Source organism: Pygocentrus nattereri, chromosome 18 (assembly GCF_015220715.1).
Source record: "Pygocentrus nattereri isolate fPygNat1 chromosome 18, fPygNat1.pri, whole genome shotgun sequence".
Taxonomy (NCBI): domain Eukaryota; kingdom Metazoa; phylum Chordata; class Actinopteri; order Characiformes; family Serrasalmidae; genus Pygocentrus; species Pygocentrus nattereri.
This window is the reverse complement of record NC_051228.1, coordinates 6593872-6617321: the sequence shown is the minus strand read 5'-3', so window position 1 is coordinate 6617321 and position 23450 is coordinate 6593872. Positions and strand designations below refer to the sequence as shown.

Genomic DNA, 23450 nt, shown 5'->3' with positions numbered 1-23450 from the left:
GAGAATTATGACAACAAAGTGAAGCTATATTTTACTGACTTGCTCAAATGTGTGTCAAATTATGTCTTGCAAACACAACTTCTGTCTGCTTAACACTGCTGGAGATGGTTTAGTAATGGAGTTCTGGGTACAGATACTGATGAAGAAAAAAGTTTCTTACTGTTGCTGGACGTTTTAGGTGGGGCTGGTGCTGGTCTGTGGTAGCCGTTGAGGGAACGTGGGCTTTGGAGAGGGGAGGCCGAGGCACTGGCCGGGCTAGAGAGGGGTGAGGGCAGTGTAGGGGTTGGTAAAGGACTGGAGAGGGGGCTGCTGCAGGCTGGCGGCTGGTATTGAGTTGTAGAGAGAGGACGAGGGGGGCGACCCTGGGAGCAAGGAGATGCCTGCATGAGATATATACAGTTAGTATGGTGGAAAAAGAGAAAGATTGTAAATTAATTAAAGTGAGATTTGACTGAACTCTTATTAGCAGTGAGAGTAACTGGTCAGTGCGACACTGTTTGTCGTTTAGCTCTGTACTCCAACAGGCATACTGTTTTAGCTCTGTACTATATGTATGCTGGGTGCACCATACATAAGCCCTTTTAAACCTAATTAACTGAAAAATTAAGAATCTCAAACAAATCCATTATACAATACTAAAAATCTTAAGCATTTAACATTTGGTTGGAAATCCTTTGTAACTGACTGAAGTCTGTGACCCACGATCATCACCAGAGGCCGCATATCTTCTCCTCTAGGCCTGTAATGCAGCTTTTTCCAGTTTTAGTTGACTATCCAGTGCCAGAGTCAGATTTTTCATTGTGATTTAAAGTATTCTATTGTCTGCCGGGTTTTTGTGAATACTGTTAAGCCACCAATGTGTTCCTGCTTTCTTAACAATGTCCCAATTGATTTTAACACACTTAATGTTTCAGTCAATACTCATCATATAAACCCCACTGAGGTGGAGGACAGAATCAGACCGTCAAAAATTGTAGCACCACCCATTTATTTTCAGCCTGCACTGTATGTGGGTCTCCACACAGACCTGTGCATCCATGCTTCTGTGAGAGTCCTCGCCACTCGGGCCAGCCAGATCTTCTACCAGCACAGCAGGGAACACACCCACGCTGCCATTGAATTCACCCTCCCAGAAGCCGTCGTCCTCCTGGTTGTCTTTGCTCAGAATGCGAATGATGGCGCCCTCAGGGAAAGACAGTTCATCCTCAGTCTGAGCCTCATAATCGTACAGCGCCTTCGCGAAGTTCACTGTTATGGATTAGAAAAGAGTGGAGGTGGTTAGTTTGTGCCACCTTTGGGCACAATGTTTAGTTACAGCCATTTAGTTATTAGACACAGCCCATGAACTGACCAATGAAGAAAACAAATCAAAACGAAATCTTGCATTACCACAAGTAACCAGCAGAGGGAAGAAATATTTCTGAACTTCTTTGACTGGCACAACATGTACAGAGCCATCTTACTAAAATTCTTTTCCATTTTGTGTAGGGTGTATCCTGCATACACATCCTCCAGAAGTGTGTGGAATTTATTCATTATATTCATTGTGTACAGATGGACAAATTACATCTACTCCAGTCTAGATCCACGCTCTGGGAAGAAATGCACTGATTTAAATGTGTACTTCCACATGAATAAATTATTGCTAAAAGTAAAACCTAGTGACAAAATTGTGCAATTGTGTGGAACAAACCAGTTGAAATTTCTAGGAATAGAAATCACTTTCTAGGAAGAGATCACTTTTAAAGACAAAGCGCACCACGTCTAAAATAAGGCAAAGCAGGGCCTTGATCTTCTCAGCAAATTAAAGAGCTTTAACGCCAGTAAGCAAACCCTGACCATGGCCAATAGATCTTTAATACGGAGCGCCCCTAATATTTAATATTGTATCATGGTATAAACCACTGGGCCAAACAGAAAAATAAACTGTCACAGGTCATAAATCAGGACAATGAGATCATAGGAGATGAACAACACCAACTTACAACGACATATTCTGCTTCCATCAGGCCAAAGATGACAGCTTCTCGGGCCAGGAAAAAGTCTAATATATATCTCATTGAATCGTATATAATTATATATAATTTGTGCATGCACTTATTGTGCATTTAGATTTTTGTGTAATTATGTACTGTTGTGTAGCTTTTCATATCACTGCTGTTGGAAGAAAACCATTTTTTGTTGTTTTTCAGTTTCTGACATAATTTGAAAATGTCTGTTGTCCTTTTTAATGTGTGTAAATTTTATGCAGAATGGACCAAAAAAAAAAATCGATTTAAAGTAGTTAGATCTAATGCAATGAATGTGATTCTGATTTATTTTATTCATGTTGATATGACGTACATATCTGAATCAAGTAAAATGAGTGCACTGTGTTTTTCAGTACTTAGTGGTTGTGTGCTGATTTGATAGAGTACGTTGTGCTGGTGTGTGTTATGCTTCAGCACCGCTTGCATTGTGCAGCTGCTCACCACTATTGTCTCCATTAGGGCTGGTCTGTGCATGCTCAGTGGCAGGCTCGAGTTCCTGCTCGGTGGAGTTACTGGAGGAATGGGAGCGGGTGTCCAGGGCTGCCAGAGACTGGAGCATGCTCAGGAGGCTGTTAGAAGAGGGCAGCTGCAGGTACTTCTCAGGAACATAGCCCACCTGACCTGCTCTGTTTCTGGCCTAAAGCAAAATACCAACACAGAGTTTGACGTAACTGAGGAGCTTATGATGAATCCATAGAGTGCTGACATGTCAAAATGCCTGTGTGCACTGTACCTTAACCCAGTCTTCCATATCACCATCATCTATTACTTCCAGTACTTCCTGCTCCTCAATAGTCAGCTCATCTGGTTGGGATGCCTATCGGGTGCAGAAGCAAGTGTTTTTTTTCCACATGGAAGGTTGTTGAGAGACAGGGTGACAGGGAGACCCATGGGTGAGATCTTTCTCTGTCATGAGAATTCAAGCTTGCGTGTCGAACTGAATGTGAGAACATACCTGGTATGAGTAAAGCACTTTGCAAGTGAGCGGGTAGTTCCTCAAGGTGCTGGAGGGACTGGAGCTGCTGTCATCCAGCGTTTCTGTGTCTTCCGTCTCCTCATCATCCTCTCTGTCCAAATCTGCTGTACTCTAGAAGTAAATATTTGAGGATTAAATGTGAGGAGATCTTGAGTTGCATCATTTATTACTGATTTATAAGTTTGGATCATGCCTTCAACTTGTAGTGATTGAGGGAGGGGAGAGAACACTGAGAACCTGGGCTGCTTCTGCTCGGAGCGAGAAGGCTGGACCAACTTTTTGATGGACAGAGGCAGGACTGACAGATAAAACTGAGGAACAGGGAGGGATGAGGGATGTGGTGGTGGTAGGGTTCAAAAACTGCCATGGGAATCAGCAGAATTTAGACGGTGACGGGAATTTATGGGGTGTTAGCCTGGCAGAGGAAAGGGCTTTCATTTCATTGGCCGGCTACCCGTCAGATGTGTAGTGAAATGGAGCTGTTACGTCACAACTAAAACGTGTCCGATGACTGACTGTAGTGAAGACGAGACGATTGAACATCTTTTCATTCACTGTCCGAGAACAACAGACATCTGGAGGAAATTACGGCACATTGGGCTGAATTTGGACATTAATGTTAAAAGTGTAATGTTCGGGATTTTTAATGAAACTTTTTCCAAAAGTGTGTTAGAGTTTTATTGGTTCAATGTTTGTGTTGTTAATTGTAAGATCTGGAAGACGCGCTGTAAAATGGTTATAGAGCAGCGCAAAATACCTGCAGAAACTGTTTATAGACAAATACTGTGTGAGATCAAAAGACTGAGGACAATAGACACTCGAGGAAAGAGAAAGTTCCCCTGGACTCTGCTGGATTTTTAATCAGTGCTGCATGTTTCTAATGTAAATAATACTGTAGGAATTTTGATGAATGTGGATTTTGTATTTTGTATCTGAAAATGTGTTTGTATTGAAATAATATTCCTTAATAAAGTTTGTTATAAAAAGAGAAAGGGGTTTCAGGCGCGGTCTTCCCCTTAAACTTCAGTTATTCTATAAATCCATTATTTTGTGTAGTAATTTAAAAAGAGTGTGGGCAAATAAACACCATGGGCATTTTTCACTGCATATTCAAAAACAAGAACTGACTGAAATGGAAACAAACAAAACTTACAATTCTAGCTTATGTTGCACCTACTTGTGAGGCAGCTGGAACGATCACAATAATGTACAGACGATTTAACTGTCTTTTTGCTCATTTTATGCCATGTTTTATGCGTCTAATTTGGCCACCTTGCTTGCTAGTTACAGTTAACTTACTGGCAAATTTGAAATGGTACAGTGTACTGTTCTGCACTCACAAAAACATCTAATACAGAGCATTGTGTGAAGATCATCTTCACACAAGATCTCAATCTGTGGAGGCTAGAATAAATGCTAATAAGGTTAGTGTTGCCCTCCTAACCAGCTTAGTTAGTATCCATCAGCACAACATTCTAGTTTACATTCTAGTGCACTTATTGGCGATGTTATAATGCTTCTTCACGAGAAGAAGTTTTCACTACATTGTTTTGGCTTCAGCTGCAAAGAAAGACAAGAACATCTGCTACTGGTTCTGCTGGTACCCAAAACCAAAAACCTGGAATCTTCAGTCCTACAATAATGGCCAGTGGACAAAGCACAGTTCCAGTTTTCCAGTACCAAAGGTTCAGGTACTTTGTACAGAGCAGAAAAGCCCTATGACTTACAGAGAGTGAAGCATCGTGGGTGGTAAGTGTGGCCCATCTCTCATTCTCCAGCTCCTCCATCACCTGGTTCATGGCGCTTTTCATCCAGGTATCCACAGCCACGCCCACATCTCTGAGCAGGTTGAGGCGAGCCTCAGCCTTCAGCTTTACTGTCTATGGTGAGAGTTTCAACATAAGCCAACACACCTTTACTCAGTTCAAACAGTATAAAGCCTATTCTGCCTTTTATGCTCATAAAAGACTTTTCCTGGCTTTTCTTCACAAAGATCTGTCTGATCAAGTGTGCACATGCAGTTTTACAACAGCGGCTCTCAGTGTCTCTTGTTGTAAAAATCAAATACGGCACAGTGAACAAGGTTTCTCAATAAGCTGAATTACACATGTTAGAGCAGATTTTAGGGTGTCCCTGGGAATAATCCAGTACTTTAAAACTGTCCTCAGTCTTTTATTAAGACCAATTACATGCTACACAAGGAATCTGGATCACTGGCCAGAAGGGGGCATCTGAAGCCTACTGGTTTATACTGTAACTAATGTAACAGCACCACCAAGAGGTAACAGCTGGTTCTTTATGCATGGTGCACATGCAAACACACACGATCCTTACTTCAGCTTTTCGGATGCTCTCTCTTGCTTCCTCCATCTTCAGCTCCAACTCATTGGAGTTCTGCTCCTGCTGAGGTGGTCCTTCGCACTCTGACAGAGTCTACAAACATAACCACACAACAGAGTCAATACTGGGTGACCCTTCTCTAAAAGGCTGCTTGCTGCATTGCTTGTTTCCGTTGGTGTTACTTATAACTATAATTAAGGAAACATATGTAAATCTTTTATCCCATAAGTAGGGGTTTGTTTGGTTTGTTTGGTTTTCCAGCTCGCTTGGGCATTAGCTCTCTCCTGAAGCCATACTGCTCCTCTACTACACCTGACTATCTGATAGCTGACTAAAATGTGTTTCAATAGCGCATTTAAAAGATGCCTTAATCAAGTTTGTTTATGTATGTATTTGTGTATGTATCTGTTTTTTACCCCTTGAGGTCATAACATATTACACTTTAACTACGTATACGTGCAAAACGGCTACATTCTGGTAGTACACCTCTTCAGAAATGAATGCTGTGTGTCCACAACATGCAATATCAACATAAACAGTGGTCGCAGAATATTACAGTCTGAAACCAGCAGCAAGGAAAGAAGGAAAGACATTTTTCATATCATCTCATCTCAATTATTTCTCTTAGACGTAATTAAGTGCTATTTAAAATGATTTTTTATCTAAATTTCCCCCTATTTAGAAATGCCCAATTCCACACACTAGCTAGGTCTTATCACACAATGCTACCAAGTTGGGAGAGAAGCACCACCACATCCTTTCAAAGCGCTGCTAACGCAACATCGTTGGACGGCTCAACATGCTTGGAAGAGAACGTTAACTGCTAATTCTAGCTAACATCATGGTAAGAAATGGGGAAAAGGGACCAAGGCTAATTTTACCGTCTTGGACTCCTGGCCACGGATGGCACTTCCAGGGACCCATCATCTCCTGGCAACAAGGCCAATGCTTAGGCCTTAGTAGTAGATCTCATCATTTCTTATGCAGCTCTTGTCTACATCTCAGAAATCTTTCAGCCGCCTATCAGTGCTAAAACAGAACCAACGCTTGGATGTTAAGAAACAATTTTCCTCTGAGATGAACAAAACACGACAACAGCCACTTCTGTCTTCCGTGTCTTCTGAAGATGAACAAGATGCCCAAAAGTGACTAAGAGTTAAGATCATCTTCACTGACAGAGAGAGTTTAGTGTGAGGTTTGCTCTATCATTGAAGAATCGTCTTCATGCTTTGATGCTTTCAGGAAACTCAGTCAAGATCTATTAGGGCGCCTCAACTGTCATCCTCATCACTGCCAACTGTATTGTGCAAAATCAGAAGAAGTAGTCAAAAAGGTATTCTGGCGCTGGCCAAGGACCTGCCCAGTACTGGATTTAGCTTTTAATTAGATAACATATGCCTATAAGATAACATGATGCTACAGCCCATCTGTGGTGGGGAGTCCAAGAGAGCACAACTGGCCTCGCTCTCTGGGTGGGTAGGATGGCCCCCCTTCTCCCCCCTTCACCCAAATGCGACGCTAGTCAGCACAGGTGCCTGTTAGTTGATGTAACAGATCTGGCGGTTGGAGCTTTCCTTCGAGTGCGTTCGGCTGTCTGACATTGTGTGACTGGCAGCTCAAAAAAAAGATGTGGCAGTGCTTCACAGGTCTCGGAGGAAGCCTGTGCTAGCCTTTTCCCTCCTAGCACTGCTGGTATTTTGTGACTGGGGGACTCCTAACTAGTGGGTGGAATTGAAAATGACTAAGGGAGAAAATCTAGGTAAATAAATAAATAAATAAATAAATAAATAATCCCTGATACACAAAACAACTGCAGATGAGAATGTAGACAGAGTCACTTACAGTACGAGGCAGCTGTGTGTGCACACATACACACTTAAAATGAAGTCTAATGCAGCCTTCAGACCTCTTTAGCCACCTGTCTGTCATTCCTTCACCAGCACTTACCCGCTGATTATGGATAATGTTCTTGTGCTCCCGGGCGACACGGGTGGCCCATTTCCTCGCCTCTTTGTTCAGACTGTGCTCCTCCGCTGTGTCGCTGTCTTTTTGTAGCTGTATTACCTGATTAAGGACAGAAAAGGGATTTTTAGGGATATGAACCATCCAGCATCAGAGTCATAGGTAATGTAAGACTAGGATTAGGTAAGTTCATATGAGCAGCTTTCCAAGCACACCAGTGAATGTCAGCCTACACACAAGGCCAAAATGACGATTTCTTTCCTAGAAAAAGCAAACACATCTACTCTATACCAAAAGGGACAAAGTGCACAAAGTTCCCCTTTTTTATAGCTAGATTTCACTTTCACCACACAAGTTATTAAGATAATATTGTTGCACAACCAACATAACTAAGATTCAATTTGTCTTGAGCCATGGTAGTATGACGCAACTGAGGCTATGCTATCTAGTCCACAACAGGTTTTGATCATTATTAGATATGTTAACACACAGTTTGAACACACTGGAATTAGACCTCCGCATTTAACCCATCCGTGAAACACCCACATACATACACACTAGTGAACACACACACACACTAGGGGGCAGTGAGCATACTTGCCTGAAGCGGTGGGAGCAGTTGGGGGTTAGGTGCCTTGCTCAAGGGCACTTCAGCTGAGGGGATCGAACCGGCGACATTCCTGTCACAAGGCTGGTTACCTAACCTCCAGCCCACGACTGCCCCCAGTGCACACTCACCGGCCCCTTTATTAGGTACACCTTGTTAGTAAAAGGTTGGACCTCCTTTTGCCTTCAGAACTACCTTAATTCTTCGTGGCAGACTTTCAACAAGGTGTTGGAAACGTTCCTCAGAGATTTTGGTTGGTTATTTGAGTTCCTGTTGCCTTTCTATCATCTGGAACCAGTCTGCCCGTTCTCCTCTGACCTCTCACATCAACAAGGCATTTTCGTCCACACAACTGACCGCTCACTGGATATTTCCTCTTTTTCGGACCGTTCTCTGTGAACCCTAGAGATGGTTGTGCGTGAAAAACCCAGTAGATCAGCAGTTTCTGAAATACTCAGACCAGCCCGTCTGGCACCGACAACCACGCCACGTTCAAAGTCCCTTAAATCCCCTTTCTTCCCCGTTCTGATGCTCGGTCTGCACTTCAGCAAGTTGTCTTGACCACCTCTACATGCCTAAATGCATTGAGTTGCGGCCGTGTGATTGGCTGATTAGCTATTTGTGTTAACAAGCAACTGAACTGAACAACTAAAGTGCCCGGTGAGTGTATGTCAGAAGTGGGATCTGAACCCCACGTCTCTAGGGGAGACCACATGGACGACATTTCTTAGAAACCAAGTCAAGAATGTTGTCCCTCATAGTAATACTACCCATACCACTCTTAGTGGAGCAAGTTCTCAGTATCTGACCCAAAAATCCAGTTATATAACAAATCAAAGCCTCCAACTAAAGTAAATTTAAACCACACAAACACGTTTCAAAATGCAGAAAGGAGTGCATATGTATCGGAGCGTGCTTGTGGATAGATGTCCAAATATTGACTTGACTAAACGGACTTTAGTGATGCAATTCGTTGAAGAATGGTACCATTGACCTGGATTGGTTTATTTTGGGCGTGTGGCATGGAACAGACCAGCTCCTGTTGACTTGAAACTGAATGTACCAGCTGTTACTGTTTTTTCAGGACATGTTTTCAAGTCTTCTGATCTGTGTAAGCCGTGTATCAATCACACCCACACAGTACCGTGCAAAAGTCAGAGACCACCCGTCCTTTATTTATTATTTTCTAGGCAAAAGTAAGTACAAGTTATTCAGAAGAGGTTTCTGAGCAGATTAGATATAAGATAATCCACTTGCGTAAGGCAGGTGAAAGTCAAAGGAAAATAAGTGGGCGAAAAAAAGGAGTTTCCAAAACTGGAAGTCAAAAAAGGGGACTCCTAACAACCACCCGCACTTGAAGCTTTTATCTTTGAGAGAGAAAATCAAGCCCTACTCTTCAGATCTGAAAAGAATTAAAGGTGTTTCTGTCCGTCCTTCCACTGTGAGAAGACAGCAACACTACGGGTTTGAATGGATGTGTAGCTGTAAAAGCCGTTACAGAGAAAGGGAATCGGAAAATTACACCTCAAGCCTCAACACCAAATGTCAAAGTATCAAATACACTAAACGTACACTCTTTGCCTTTATTATAGCTTCCTTTTCTTTGTGGGAGACTTGCTTAAAGTTTTTCAAAAACACATTCTGATCTCCAGTTTTGGAAACGTCTGGTTTTTTTCACTTGTTTTCCCGTGATGTTCCTTTTCCTTATCTTTTTCTAACCTTCACAGGAAGATCTGAAGAAAGAATTGCTTGAAATCAAATAAATGAAAAGTGGTCTCGTCTCTGACTTTAACATAGTAATGCAAGTGCTGAATAACTGGAAGTCGACTGTTAAAAGCCCTACTGACACACAGCGCTGCTGTCCAGAGAAAACCATGTATCTCCGTTTTTGTCAAGTTTTATTTTTAAATCATTTCATATCAATTTATATTTTTATATCATTTCAACACGCCAGCTGTCCTTTGCGTTGTGTGAAAATTTCATCATGAATAGACCAGAAGAACTGCTCTAAAATCACCTGGAATAAAATCTCTTGACATAAACTTACATTGAAAGATAAGAGTGTTTTTGCCTTCTCCTGGAAAGGCACTATTTTGGAGACCAATATTAAATGCTCAAAACATTTCTTAAACAAATATCGATCATTTCTTCCCAGCTCCTGCTACAGTCTGATCATGCTATACCAGGAACCAGCACTCAACGCATACTGCAGCAGCAGGTTTAGCTTTGGCTGAGGTGAGCCTTCACTGCAAGGAGAGGTGTTGGGGAGCAGTGTGGATCCAAAGGGAAGGTGTTGTTCGGTTCCTGGATCAGCTGTTATGTGGCGAGTGGGGCGGGGGACAGACTAGACTAGACTACACACTCTCTACCCAGTGCCCCCTCACAAAGCCCTCTTTTCATTGGCCTGCCTGCCTCCTGCCTGTAGCTATGCTCCTCTCCTCTCTGGCCACGCTTTTCCGGACTCTTTCGTCTCGCTGAGGAAAGCGTTGCATCGCTAATGTTTTCATTAGGAACAGGGTGCCACTTGTCTGATTTTGAGGGGGAAAGAAAGGAAAAAAAAAACAAAAAGAGGCTTTAAGCTTGAACAAATTATCCAGTGTGCGGTTGTTCTGAAGGCCACGTGGAAGGCTGGGCCTGGAGAGAGTGAGCGTGAAGGTGGAGGAGCAGGAGAGAGAGGGATACTAGAGCTCAGACCAGAAATACCACTGTGAAAAAACTGAGAGCGTCAAGGTCAAAGACTACCTTAGAGTGGCAGTGTAATCATCCCTAATTATGAACTTATAATCAGCTTAGATGATTACATTGATACAGCGCTTAACAACTTCTCTAGTATGGGTTTGATAAACCATATGAAAACCTGACACCCTGCTCAATATACAGAGAACAGTTTAACAGTTGGTTTAACAGGTGAAAGGAAAGTCATTCACATCTAAATGTGACTTTACAAATTGACAAAACAATATTGTGACCGTTTTAAATGAAGACCAGAACATCCACTTTCTTGCCTGTGGTTTGGATACTGAACGCAGAGGACCAGACCGCCAGTTGTGGTTGTGATGTCACAGAATATGGGAGTTTTGCTGCTTCTGTCTAGTCTAAGTGATACACAAGCAGTTCACAAGCTCTGTATTGTTAGCTTAAATGTTCCCACTTACAATTTAAGATGATATTGTTGATGATATAGGCAATTATAAAAATGGTTTTCATTTCATAATTGCAATTTGAAAGAGTGCAATAATTAACCCTTGTGTGGTGTTGATGTGCTTGCTACTCAGTGGTCTGGTGGACCCATCGCATTATTGTTTTCAATCAATACAGCCATAACAATTTATGTAAAAATACCAGATGTTTAAGATTTCACAAGTGGCCAATGTAGGGTTCTCCTTTAGCAGCTGTAGCCAGTCAGCAGCCTGTGCATGTTGTCCACACACACACACACACAAACACACACACGCACGCACTAACAGCAGGAGAACAGAGTGAAGGACACAGCACCTCAGAAAATGAGCAAAGGCAGAGAATCCGAGGTTGAAATAATAATAAATTGCATTGTTTTCTTTGGTAAACATTGAAAATTTGTTGTATAGTATATAGTATATGTTGTATAGTATATAGGGTTTTTTTAAGCAAAAAAAACAAAAAACAAATAACAAATAACAAATAAGTGCAAAGTATCATTACAAATAATGTAATTCATTGCCCTGGTTTTCAGATGTTGCATTTCAAGGCACACACTGCAGCCAAAATACTGTAATCATTTTAGCGTTTTTATTTTACATAGACTACGTCGACTCATGTGGACTATTTGTGAGCTGTTTTTGGCTTTCGGATTTGGTTTCAACCAAGAATTCATATCACAAACAAAAATGGTTCTTCAGCAAGAAACTGAGGATCAACTCTCATATTTTCAGATGTAGTAGTTCCCACAAAATGACAGACAAACAAAAAGACAGTCAGCTGTGGAGAAACGAAAATGAGACATATACCTATAACTTCTGCAGCAATAACAGTTAATTGTCTTTGAGCTCTCCTGTTTTTATCAGTATTGAATGAGAATAACTTACCGAGTCATTGTCACAGGGTTGGAACTGGAAGAGGTGAGCCTTCTGAAGCAGAGGGTTCTCCTGGATAAAGAGCTCCTGGTGAAAGTCCTGCATTACCTAAAGAGCACAGACACATACTCAGATAGATGCATAAAAAAAGGCCATCTTAAAATGAAATTCCAGATTTCACATAGTTCGGCTGTTGGGATGTGAGCAAAGTAATACAGAGAGATATGACGTGAAATCGTTTTTATGGTGGTGTTGATAGGAAACGGGGGTTGGGATGTCGCCAACACAAATACAGCCATTTTATTTACTTTGCAAAACCACAAGTCAACCCACACGTGTCTACATGCAATGTGGCTGATGGTAAAACAGCTGTAAATCTGAAAAGTTAGGTTTTCTTTAGGTATTGCTTTGCATCACAATACTTTTCATGTACCTGCCCATCATGCCAGTATTAAGAAAACACAGGATTCAAAAAGATTAATCCGATTTCAAAGCGCCATACTTTTACATTCCTGAGGTGCCGAGGAACCAATCACATACCAAATGAAAGAGGGAGTCATAGAGTTTCTGACCGTCACTGGAAGACGGCTCCCTTCAGTCTGCGAGGAGATGCAGCCCCTGAGCAGAAAACGTTTCGTGCTCTCCACTTCAATAAGAATGAATCCGTCGTAACTGTGCAGTGTGATTTCGCGGCAGTGAACCTCCAACAGCTCAGTGTTCGTCGTTGGTTCCACAGCACTGGATGATCACCGAAATCCCAGTGAAAGAGCCGTGGGTGCAGCGACACCCGACACACTCAATCTAGTCAGAGGTCATACTGAGCACTTATAAAATGACTTTATGCTCACTTAAACCATTTACCATTCACTGCATTGTTCTGTAACAATTTACAAGTGAAATGAATCGTTTTGCAAATCGGGTTAACCTTTTTGAATCACCTTGTATTTTTTACTACAAAACCCTCTCAAAACGATCACAAAACACTGTCAAAGAACATATTCCCACCATTTCATGAAATAACTAAACTCTTCAGATATCTGGATCCTATCACCATCACTGTGAACAGTTTCGATTCTAATTCCCTATAGAGAATTTTCACAACAAACTTTTGCTTGAATCTTAAAGATTTAATTCTACAAAAAAGAATGAAGGTCTGTGGAATTCCTTTTAAGTCATCAAGACCGAGAGTAGCAAGAACTGTGGATCATCTCTGACTAAGCCAACAGGGCTCAGTGTGTAAGAGGACCTGCATGTGCGTGCCTGCGTGTGTGTGTGTGTGTGTGTTTTGAAACCTGACTCTGTGTGAACACACACCACACAGAAGACACACTAGACCCAGGATAGGGTCACGCTGAGACGAGTGGAAACAGTCTAAGGGTCGTCATGTTACAAAGATGTAAGAGTGGCTCTCAATCAGAACAGCCGCAATAAGACTAAGTGCCACAGTTCAACATTCTGGATCAATGGCAGAATGAACGCTTGCACTTACAGGGAGTATGATCTTATCAGAACTTCACTGCTGACAGTAACAGCGAGTCGTAGTTGCAGCATCAATGTTTAACATTGAGTATTCAGCAGCTGCTTTTCATATACGGCTCTGTTATAGAGCTGGAAAAAGTAGGTATGATCTGCTAGAGCCTTATTACTGTCTACACAAATAGAACTGGTTTAATGTTACAAAGGTTACATAGATAGATAAAGTGGGTTGATTTAAAGGGCCCATATCCTACATTTTTTTGTATTTTATTTTTCCTCAGAGATCCACTTCTGATGTGTAATTTTTTGTACCAATTCATTTATGCATGACAATTTTCCTGCTTCTCTTTATCCTCTTGAATTCAACAGGCTGTTTATCCTACTGTGCCTTTAAGACTGACATAAGTAAATGATCTCTGTTCTGGTCAAAAAGCAGTCCAGACAAGGCAAAACTGTTGAAGGCTGAATAGGCAAATATATGTAAATGTGTTTGTGACAGAAATGAAAACAAACATTTCATGTATATGCCACATGGACTGGGGGCTGAATGGTATGTTTTTACTTTAATTCACTCCATAAAGCCTCATTTCTATAATATGAGGAAAGTCTACTATGATATGGGTCCAATAATCTGTAACTCTAACTTTAACTACCTTTCTCCAAAGCCAATATTCCACAGCCTTATCTAGTTAAGACCTCGGTTTCTGTAAAAGATAATGTATCAGCCTGTTTGAGGACACCACTGTGTGTTCACTGGGATTTGATCCGGCTGCTTTTTATCGCCAGATCAAATTCCCAGCAGCAGTGAGGCCACGGTGCTGTCCATGGGTTTTTCCAAGGCAGTGCGTTGTTCCACTCACCCCAGTGGATTTCTCCAGCAGGAAGTTAAAGGTGTCTTGAACGATGTGGGATGCCTCCAGCTCTGCCTGACACAGTGAAACTAGATAGCCCTTCATGTGATCATATACGCTGCCGTCCAGAATCTGGAGGCGAAAACAACAACACAGAGTCAGCGCTGAATGTGTAGACACAGGGCTCCATGTGCACCATACCAAAACACTGAGTAATCATTCTTCACTGCAAGTATGTACAAGGCTGAGTTTAACCCTGTCCTGCCTAACATTATCCCAGCAATACGTTCAGAGATTTTGGCGAAATCCCCTTTGATTCGTTAAAACACGCCACCACAGTAGTTTGGACATGTGTGTGTGTGTGTCCATGTTAAGCGTCAACACGAGGAACTGGATCTTTCTGTTCCTATCACTGTATAAAAGAAGCACCATGCACCACATCGCTTCTGAGCACACATTCAGAAAGGAAGATTTTGTGTGTGATACAAGCCAAGGTAAACTGAGCTGGACCTGTTTGTGCTTTTACACAGTGAAAACACAAACTGGGGATGAATATGTGTCTCAAATTGAGAGCTGGAGAAATATTTTACTACAAACTGGCAGCTGAACTGAAACTGTAAAGAGAAGGCCTTAATATCTGGGTCCTTACATAATAAATATTTTACCGTTATTATTGTTAAGTGCTGTTGTTTCCAACTGCTGGCAGCTATATATGTTTCTCAAGAATTTCCATCTTATTGCTGGCCATCCTCACTCTCTTTTGCCTTCAGCCATTCTGACTACAATTGCTTTTTCCAGTGGTTTGGTTTTCTCATTATATGTCCAAATGTAAAGCGCTTCGGTTTTGTTATCTGCTTGAACTGTGAAGCAAATCTTGATTTGGTCAACAATCTATTAGTTTGTTTGTTTTCTTTGACGGCCAGGATGTGCTTAATAAACTTTATAAAGGCTCTCGTTTTCTTGTGTTCATCTCTTTCGTCCACTGTGGCGTGCACACACACCCTCTCCTAGGTTTCTTATCGGCTGTTGCCTTAATCACAGTTACGTCACTCACCATCTCACACTCCCTCAGATCAGTCCAGAGCTCAACTGTAGGGCTAAAGATGGACTCATTTCACCTCTCGTGTGACTAAATCATCTGCGCTGTCAATCAATTGACCAGGAAAATCTCCTCACATCGTAAAAATTTGTCCGAAGGTTAAAATCGGGGCTCAAATCGGGCTAAAAATCATGTAGCGTAGACCGGACTTAAGCGCTGATTGGCTGATTTTATTGATTGGTTTCATAATAGTAACAATCAAAATATAGTCCAATGGATTTGCTGGTTTGCTCAAAGGGACAGTTTGTGACAAACTCATTAAAAATCTACAAATCTTCGGTTTTGTGACATCATGCTCTTTACATATGAAAGTAAACGCTACATTACACTGCGCAATCGCATTAAACTGAGAAAAGTAAACTGAAAGGCAGACATGCTGTCGTTTTTTTTGTCTTGGCATTAAAGGGCTAGATGTGACATATTCACTCGGACCTGAGCCTGAGTGAACATCTCACAAAGACCCTGAATAAAGACGCATCGTTCATCATCACTTTCGGTTATTTCAATATTTTGTGTTGTGTTTCCACATATTAGCCAGGCTGTTTTCACTGTTTGTGGTGACGCTATTGCCAGAAGTAAGTAAGGGTTTGGTGCCACCTTAATGCAGCTGATCAGATCAGTCCCGTAGTAACGGCCTTGGTGGGCGTTGGTTGCTGCCAGGGTGAGCAGGTACTCGTTCCTGGCATGGGTTGCTTTGGAGTTACATTCATTCCTCTTGGCTTTCAACTGAAAAGAAAAGGACGCCAGTTCATGTGTGACAAATTCACTTTCATGCTCAAGGAAAAATCTAAAGTGGAGTAGAAATATTAATGAATAAACGGGCAATGTGGTCGTTATTCTTGTACTCACCTTCACACTTGCTCTTTTTAAACTGGATCGGGACTGGAAGAGACTGAGTTTTGACCTTGAGCCATAGAGGGATAGAACAGGTACGTTAGTCTCTTGAATTTTACTATCAGCGGTAGTGCTGGCCTGTACAAGCAATCAGAAAACGATGATGACTGCAAAAAAAAGCACTCAAAACTAGATTGAAAGAAATCTAAGCCCCAATCCCGTTTCACCCCTAAGTTTAAATATGTTTCAATGTATTATGGTCCTTATAAAAAAATCGCCCACCCCCAAAGCCACCCCAACAGCCAGCTTGCTGAACTTCACCCTCCTCTGCTATCACTGCAGATTGGTGGGGTTGCCTACAAAGCACTGCCTGTTAATGACAATGTTGTTTATTTGAGGGTTGTCCCATTTCATAGGGAAAGACTTCATCCACTACCCCCTGAAACTCGGTTCCAAGGGGATGTGACGTTCTGCCAAGCAGGTTGTCAGTTTGCATTAAAGGTAAACGGCTTCACTCTTTATTGGGACTCGTTTAGAAAGGAATACTGAAAGACACGTCGCAGCTTTTAACACATGCTGCTGTAAAGCAATCCAAATGACAAATCTGTAGGGTTAACTATTTAAAGACAGACGAAGATGGAAGTGGGTCAGAGAGATCGAGTAATGAAAATCTTTAGTCTGGCTGACCAAAAACGAGGATCCCAGCATATCATTCCTGGGTTTGACTGGTATAATGAAAAACCAAGTGGGCGTGGGAGACTCGTGGCAAAAAGCAACACCTGACTGTTTTTTAGTACCGAAGCCTGCTTCTTTATTGTAAATACAATGTATTAGCAATAAACAATAACAACAACAACAACGGATTAACAGTAGCACAGTATTAACAACAAACAAAACCAATAAACACTACAAAGTCTTGATTCATTGGCTTCGATGCCCAAACGCTCAGTGCAAACTTTTATATCTGCCCTGTCTTCAGGTGAGACTTCCCTTATTTTTCACAGACCATTCCAATTCCAGAGCACTGCCATCCTAAACCCTCCGCTCTCCGTCCTCTCTCAAATTACACGTATTAGGCCGGTGTAGAAATGTGTTTGTGAGTTGGGGAGGGTAGCGCTTGTTTAACAAATTCTGCACTCAGGCTTTAAACTCTTCTAAACTGCAAGGAGACCACAATATTATTCATGCCTTATGCCAAAGGGAAATGTCCCCAGGCTCAATCTGCAGTTATAAACAAGAGCACTTCAAAGAAGTGTGCTATAAAGATAAAACTTCTGAAGAGCCGTGAAAAAATATTGATCAAACACTGCGACTCAGGTTGTGCCCTAATGCAATGGTTTTGCAACAGCATGTCTATTCGGCATAGATTTGAAGAGAAACACCACAGATACTGCCAAAAAGAGCTTACGAATATTGCTATAGCTGTTTTAGCCTAAAACTCCGAAACTGTTTCGCAATTCCACAATTAACAGTCTCTACAGGCCACCAGGTACTTTGAATGTTTTTCAAATATTTGTGTAATTTAGTCTGTTTTGGGGTGTGAATGTCCGTAGACTCGACCATAGACAAGCTGCATGCTCTTCACTGTCAGTACGTGGTAGTCTGGTAACCTTTCTACCTTACACTTAACATGGAAACGCTATCATTAAGCATAAGTACACCATCAACAAGGGGCAATTAGATTTCACTGGCTTATTAGAAGAGAGATTCTAACCCATGTGGAAAGGTGCTGTTCACCTTAGAAACCAATAAGCTTCAATAGGAGTTAATATAGGGCAGTTAATAGGGGCAGCCGTGGGCCGGAGGTTAGGGAACTGGCCTTGTGACAGGAAGGTCGCCGGATTGATCCCCAGTGCCGACAGTCCATGACTGAGGTGTCCTTGAGCAAGACACCTAACCCCTAACTGCTCTCCAGGCATTGTGGATAGGGCTGCCCACCGCTCCGGGCAAGTGTGCTCACTGCCCCCTAGTGTGTGTGTGTGTGTATTCACTAGTGTGTATGCGGTGTTTCACTTCACGGATGGGTTAAATGCGGAGGTGGAATTTCCCCGGTTGTGGGATTAATAAAGTATCACTTAACTTAATATCATGCAGTGAATCAGACAGGTTCAGAAAACATACTTGGCCTCCATGTCTGCTTTTTCCCTCACAGCTTGGGCCATCTGCTCCGCCTCTTGGTACTTTTTCCTGGACTTGGTCAGGTCCTTCACTGTGTCCTGCAGCTCGGCCTGAACCCGTGTCAGCTGCTCGATACACTGAGAGAGTGAAATTACCAGAAACTTAACAGGGCTGCACAACATATGATGCATTAGGTTTTACTGCCCAAGACTGGGGGACAGCGACTTAAACTAAGCTGCATGTAGACAAACGTGCACCTCATCTCATACTCGCTGACTCAAGCCTTACCACTCGTGAAATTTTGCCCTTAGAAAAAATACAAACACATAAAAAAGCCATTTTAATTTAAATAACGAGCCTATCATTACAGAAAAGCCTTCAGACTGAAGGACAAAACTGAAGCTCGACAAAACTGAAGTAAACACGGCGTTTAAAGAAAAGGCACAGCAACCTGACACAGTTAGCTAGCATGTAGTTTGGACAGCTACAGCTACTTCACTTGAAGTTGCCAGCTATTTTTACTGCATATAGTGCCTCAGTTCCGTCTTCAGTCTTTTTGACTGTTTTTCTATAATGAAAGGCTCATTTTTTTTGTTGAACAGCTGTTGAACCTGACAGGTGTTTTATAGGGGTTAACGTTTGTATACTGAGTGCTTGCAGCTAATAACTGAAACTCTTCAACTTGCATGAAGTGAAAAGCTCTAATAATCACAACACTGGCCTCTGTAATGTGCAAATATTCATATGCACCTTTAAAAGTCCCAAAAAAATGGCTTTGATCATTTCCCCTTGACATTCTATGGATGTTTTGGTCTAAACAGGTGTGCATTACTGTATCTGCTATATATTTGAAAGGTGTCTCACTAAATAGTGCTAGATTCACAATAGGATACTCGTCCAGCCCTGAATGATAAATAACTTTATTACAGCAGCTTAAGTTCACTGATGGTGTTCATTAGCTTGACGCATGTACCTTCTTCAGCTGCTGCTCTTTGTGGGCGCGGACGGTTTTGATTGGCTCGGAGACCTGGCTCCTGTAGCTGTCGCAGCCACTGATCCGAGACTGGGTCACTTTCACCACACCCTCCAAATACGCCCTCCATACCGTGCAAACGTTCCTGCACACACACATACAGGCTTTCCGATCTCTTTGTAAAGCAGAAAATTAGACAAACTAGAGGAAAACTGAAGAAGAACACAACAACAACGCACAAAGAAAAAAGCAATCCTTTGACTTTACTTGATTTTGGCAATAACTGTGTTATTTAAATCAATTTGACTGAAGAAAATTCAGTGGATTACTTTCATGAGTGCAGAAATGGGTTGGTGACCCGAACAAACCCCAAATTTTGCTGAGTCTTCCCTTACCTGTAGTCTTTCTGTTCCTCTGGGGTTCCCTGGACCCCAGGCCAGTCCCTCTTCAGGTACTGCGAGGCCAGCTTCTGTAGTGCCTACGAAGGAAAAAAATGCTTTTAAGCAATATTTCATCCTCCTTTCTTCAGTAATCATTCATTCTGTGTCAAAAAGCACTTGATATAAAAAACATTTGACATGAAGCCAAAAGCTCTTGGACATGGTACTGAAGCATGTTTGTATAAAATGCAACTAATTTGACCACCACCCCCCCCCCCCCCATCCCCCAGATAACATTAAAGCTCTGGCAGAGGAACTGAAATAGCACTGCAGGGTAAACGGTGAAAAAGTAAAAATAACATTGGCAGCAATGTGAGAGCAATAATATTTTACATTTATTCACTGTGGTTCATGAACCGTGTGGAAGTTCGGCAAAGGCAGAAGTCACAGAGGACATTCAGTATATGTGTATATACACTATAGGAAAAGAAGCAAAGACACTATTTTGCTTGCAAAGGAATTTACAGTCATATAAATCTTACATATCGCTGCAGCTGGAAGAAAACCTCACACCTCCTTTTTTGTCGTTTTTTCAGTTTTTGACATAATTTGCAAATGCTTGTCGTCCTTTACATTGTATGTAAATTTCATGAAGGATGGACCAAAAGAAACGGGCCAAAACAACTTCGGAAAAATTCTGGTTCCATTGACTTCCATTAAAAGTAAAGTAGCTTTTTTTCCCTTCTCCTGTGAAGTTATCACTTCGGAGATACGAGGTTTTGTTCCGACAGCAGCGATGTGCTGGCAGTGTTAATGAACATATACAATATTTGTGGGAAAAATTAAGTTACCACTATATTAAAATGTCTATCCCTGTTTCAAAAGGAAAAGAGGTACAAAGGCAAAGAGGTACAAATCATATGCCAATCAAAACTAATTAATAGTAAACATCTGTCTCAGTGGTCACCAAACGTTCCAGTGATATGATAGTTAGAATCATAATCACTAATCATAATCACTAATAGCTCTTACGCAACTAATATTTGCAATTACAGTATCAGTAAAAATATTCAGTTATTATATTTGACACAGGCCTGTTACGATAACACATCCTCAATGCATCTCTGTATAGAAAATACAGGCCTGTGTATTTGGTCGACCGACTTGAGTCACTGCCACTGCCACTGCCTGACTGATTAACCAACTGAAATCAATTACTACACCAAGCTGAGCTGCCAGAAAACAGAGAGAGAACTCGGCGAAGAAGCCTATAGCGGTGGTGGTCGACATGACGATGTGTTATAATTATCAAGATTACGTTACGATACACTTTAGTACATTGTAGGCATCACTAATGCTGAAAAAAAAACTCCAGCAGCACTGCTGTGTCTGATCCACTCGTACCAGCACAACACACACTAACACACCACCACGTCAGTGTTACTGCAGTGCTGAGAACGATCCACCACCCAAATAGTACCTGCTCTGTGAGGGTGCATGGGTGTCCTGGCCACTGAAGAACAGGGTAAAAGGGGGCAGAGAAACAGATGGACTACAGTCTGTAACTGTAGAACTACAAAGAGCAGCTATACAGTAAGTGTAGCTGATGAAATGGACAATGGGCGTCAAAACAAGGAGGTGGACTTAATGAAGTGTCTGGTGAGTGTATGAAATGTATGATTTACTAAACGTTTTATCCTAGGGGTGCAAATGACCGTGATTAGTCTGTGATTAATCAACACCCAGTAAACCTAAAATCAGGAAAGCAACCCATTAAAATATAAAACGTGTAAAGACTCATTTTTTCTGGTTTCAGCCCAGGGGGTCCAGAAAGTGTAGCTGATGAAATGGACAATGGGCGTCAAAACAAGGAGGTGGTCATGATGTTATGCCTGACTGGTGCAACGAAGTCGATAATAAGAGTTACATTTTGATTTCAGGCTGACTTTAAATGGGGCTCTACTGCTTTGCTGGTTCTAATTCATTCGTTCCAACTGAACTTGTTCCACATAAGAATGTCTTTCAGCAATGTGGTGTTACATTTTCACCACATCGCCCACCCTTAGCCTGTAGGCCTCCACAGAGCTTTAAATGACAGGGAAGAGACACTGCTATCTGCATTCCTCCCTGAATACAGAGAACAGTGTGCCCTGATCTACTTCCAGGCTCTGAAAGAGCCCTGGGCCCGGGGTCAGAGCCAGGCCCGGACACCACAAACCGGCATTGTCAGAGTGAGCTAGGACTCTGCCAGTCCAACAGCCCCATCTCAATAGCCCATAGGAGGAGAGAGGATGAGGATGAGAGGGGCTTCTCTACTCACAGGCCATTTAGGACAACCAGGCCCATGCAGGTGGTGGATCTGGAGGATCTTAATTCAAATGAGGAGACACTGGAGTCTCTTGTACGCTTCGCCTTTAACTGAAGCATGTCTCCAGCTGCCGTGCTATGACACCTGGACGCTGAATCAGAAAAGCAGAATAGCACTTGGGCCACGTATCAGTCACCAATCTTTTATTAGGGGTATTTATAACAGCCTTACGTAACAGGATTTGGCAAGGCTTCACATTTTAACATGTGCTACTCTATTCATTCGTACACATTAGTTTCTTACATGCACGTAGGGAAATCAGTGACGATATAAATATAAAAAATTTGCAAATCGTTAGCAGATCATAGGACTCTCTCACATTATTACTACACTGGACTGAATTGTGTTCCAGGGCTTATGGTTATCTGCGTGTTGAAGATCAGGCTAAGGCAGGAAGCCATGAAAGATGCAGGTAATAAAACAATTCATGGCTCAAAGGGCAAGGCTGAGGGGGAAAAGGAAGGGAGGCTGGCTTGAATCAGCAAATGCATTATGTGTAGTGTGTGTGTGTGTGTATATATATGTGTGTGTGTGTGTGGGGGGGGGTGTTCTCATGAATGTGTTATCAGAACTCCATCTGAAAACAGTGGACTTTGTTCTTGAAAATTCAAATAAGAAAATCTTACATCATGAAACAGATTATTGACAGCATCTGATGTTACACTGACCGACAACTATTACATATGTCTACCTTGTTTCTACACTCACTGTCCACTTTATCAGCTCCACTTACTCTATAGGTGGACTAGTTCTACAGTTACAGACTGTAGTCCATCTGTTTCTCTGATACTTTGTTACCCCCTTTCACCCTGTTCTTCAGTGGTCAGGACCCCCAAAGCACCACCACAGACCAGGTATTACTTAGGTGGCTGAATCAGTGACACCGACACTGGTGGTTGTACCAGCACAACACACACTAACACACAAGTGGATCAGACACAGCAGTGCTGCTGGGATCATTAAACACCTCAGCTGGACTGAGAACCACAAACATCCAGCCAACAGGGTCATTGCGACCACTGATGAAGGACTAGAGGATGACTAATTCAAACTGTACAGCAACAGATGAGCTACTACAAGGTGCATCAACAAGGTGGGGGGTTTGTAATAGAGTGGACAACGAGTGTTTAAAAACTCCAGCAGCACTGCTGTGTCTGATCCACTTGCTGTAGTAGTGCCATCATCTTCTCGAAAAGTGGTTTTATTAGGTCTGTCTAGCGGAAACAATTGCCTATTGCACCCTAAGCAATAAAATACAGAAACATTTCCAAAAATGACAGAACTTCTATTTAAACAGCGACTGTTTTTTTTTGGTGAAGTTTAATGCATTCATCATTTTTAAGACGGTGACCTTCCGGTTATAAGCCTGGTTCCCTAACCTCCA

At 42.0% G+C, this 23450-nt stretch overlaps 1 protein-coding gene across 1 annotated transcript in view; it reads right to left on the bottom strand.

The window, feature by feature from the left end:
• si:ch211-176g13.8 (F-BAR and double SH3 domains protein 2) overlaps positions 1–23450 on the bottom strand; it is a 38833-nt gene that overhangs the window by 2596 nt on the left and 12787 nt on the right. Inside the window, exons 4-18 of the mRNA XM_017707755.2 lie at positions 19714–19796; positions 19319–19463; positions 18349–18482; positions 16243–16297; positions 15991–16119; positions 14304–14426; positions 11980–12075; positions 7294–7410; positions 5341–5439; positions 4734–4886; positions 2986–3117; positions 2764–2847; positions 2472–2667; positions 1028–1248; positions 161–380 (exon numbers count right to left, since the gene is read on the bottom strand). Coding sequence (XP_017563244.1) covers positions 161–380; positions 1028–1248; positions 2472–2667; positions 2764–2847; positions 2986–3117; positions 4734–4886; positions 5341–5439; positions 7294–7410; positions 11980–12075; positions 14304–14426; positions 15991–16119; positions 16243–16297; positions 18349–18482; positions 19319–19463; positions 19714–19796 — 1987 coding nt within the window. The remainder of the gene's footprint in view (positions 1–160; positions 381–1027; positions 1249–2471; positions 2668–2763; positions 2848–2985; positions 3118–4733; positions 4887–5340; positions 5440–7293; positions 7411–11979; positions 12076–14303; positions 14427–15990; positions 16120–16242; positions 16298–18348; positions 18483–19318; positions 19464–19713; positions 19797–23450) is intronic.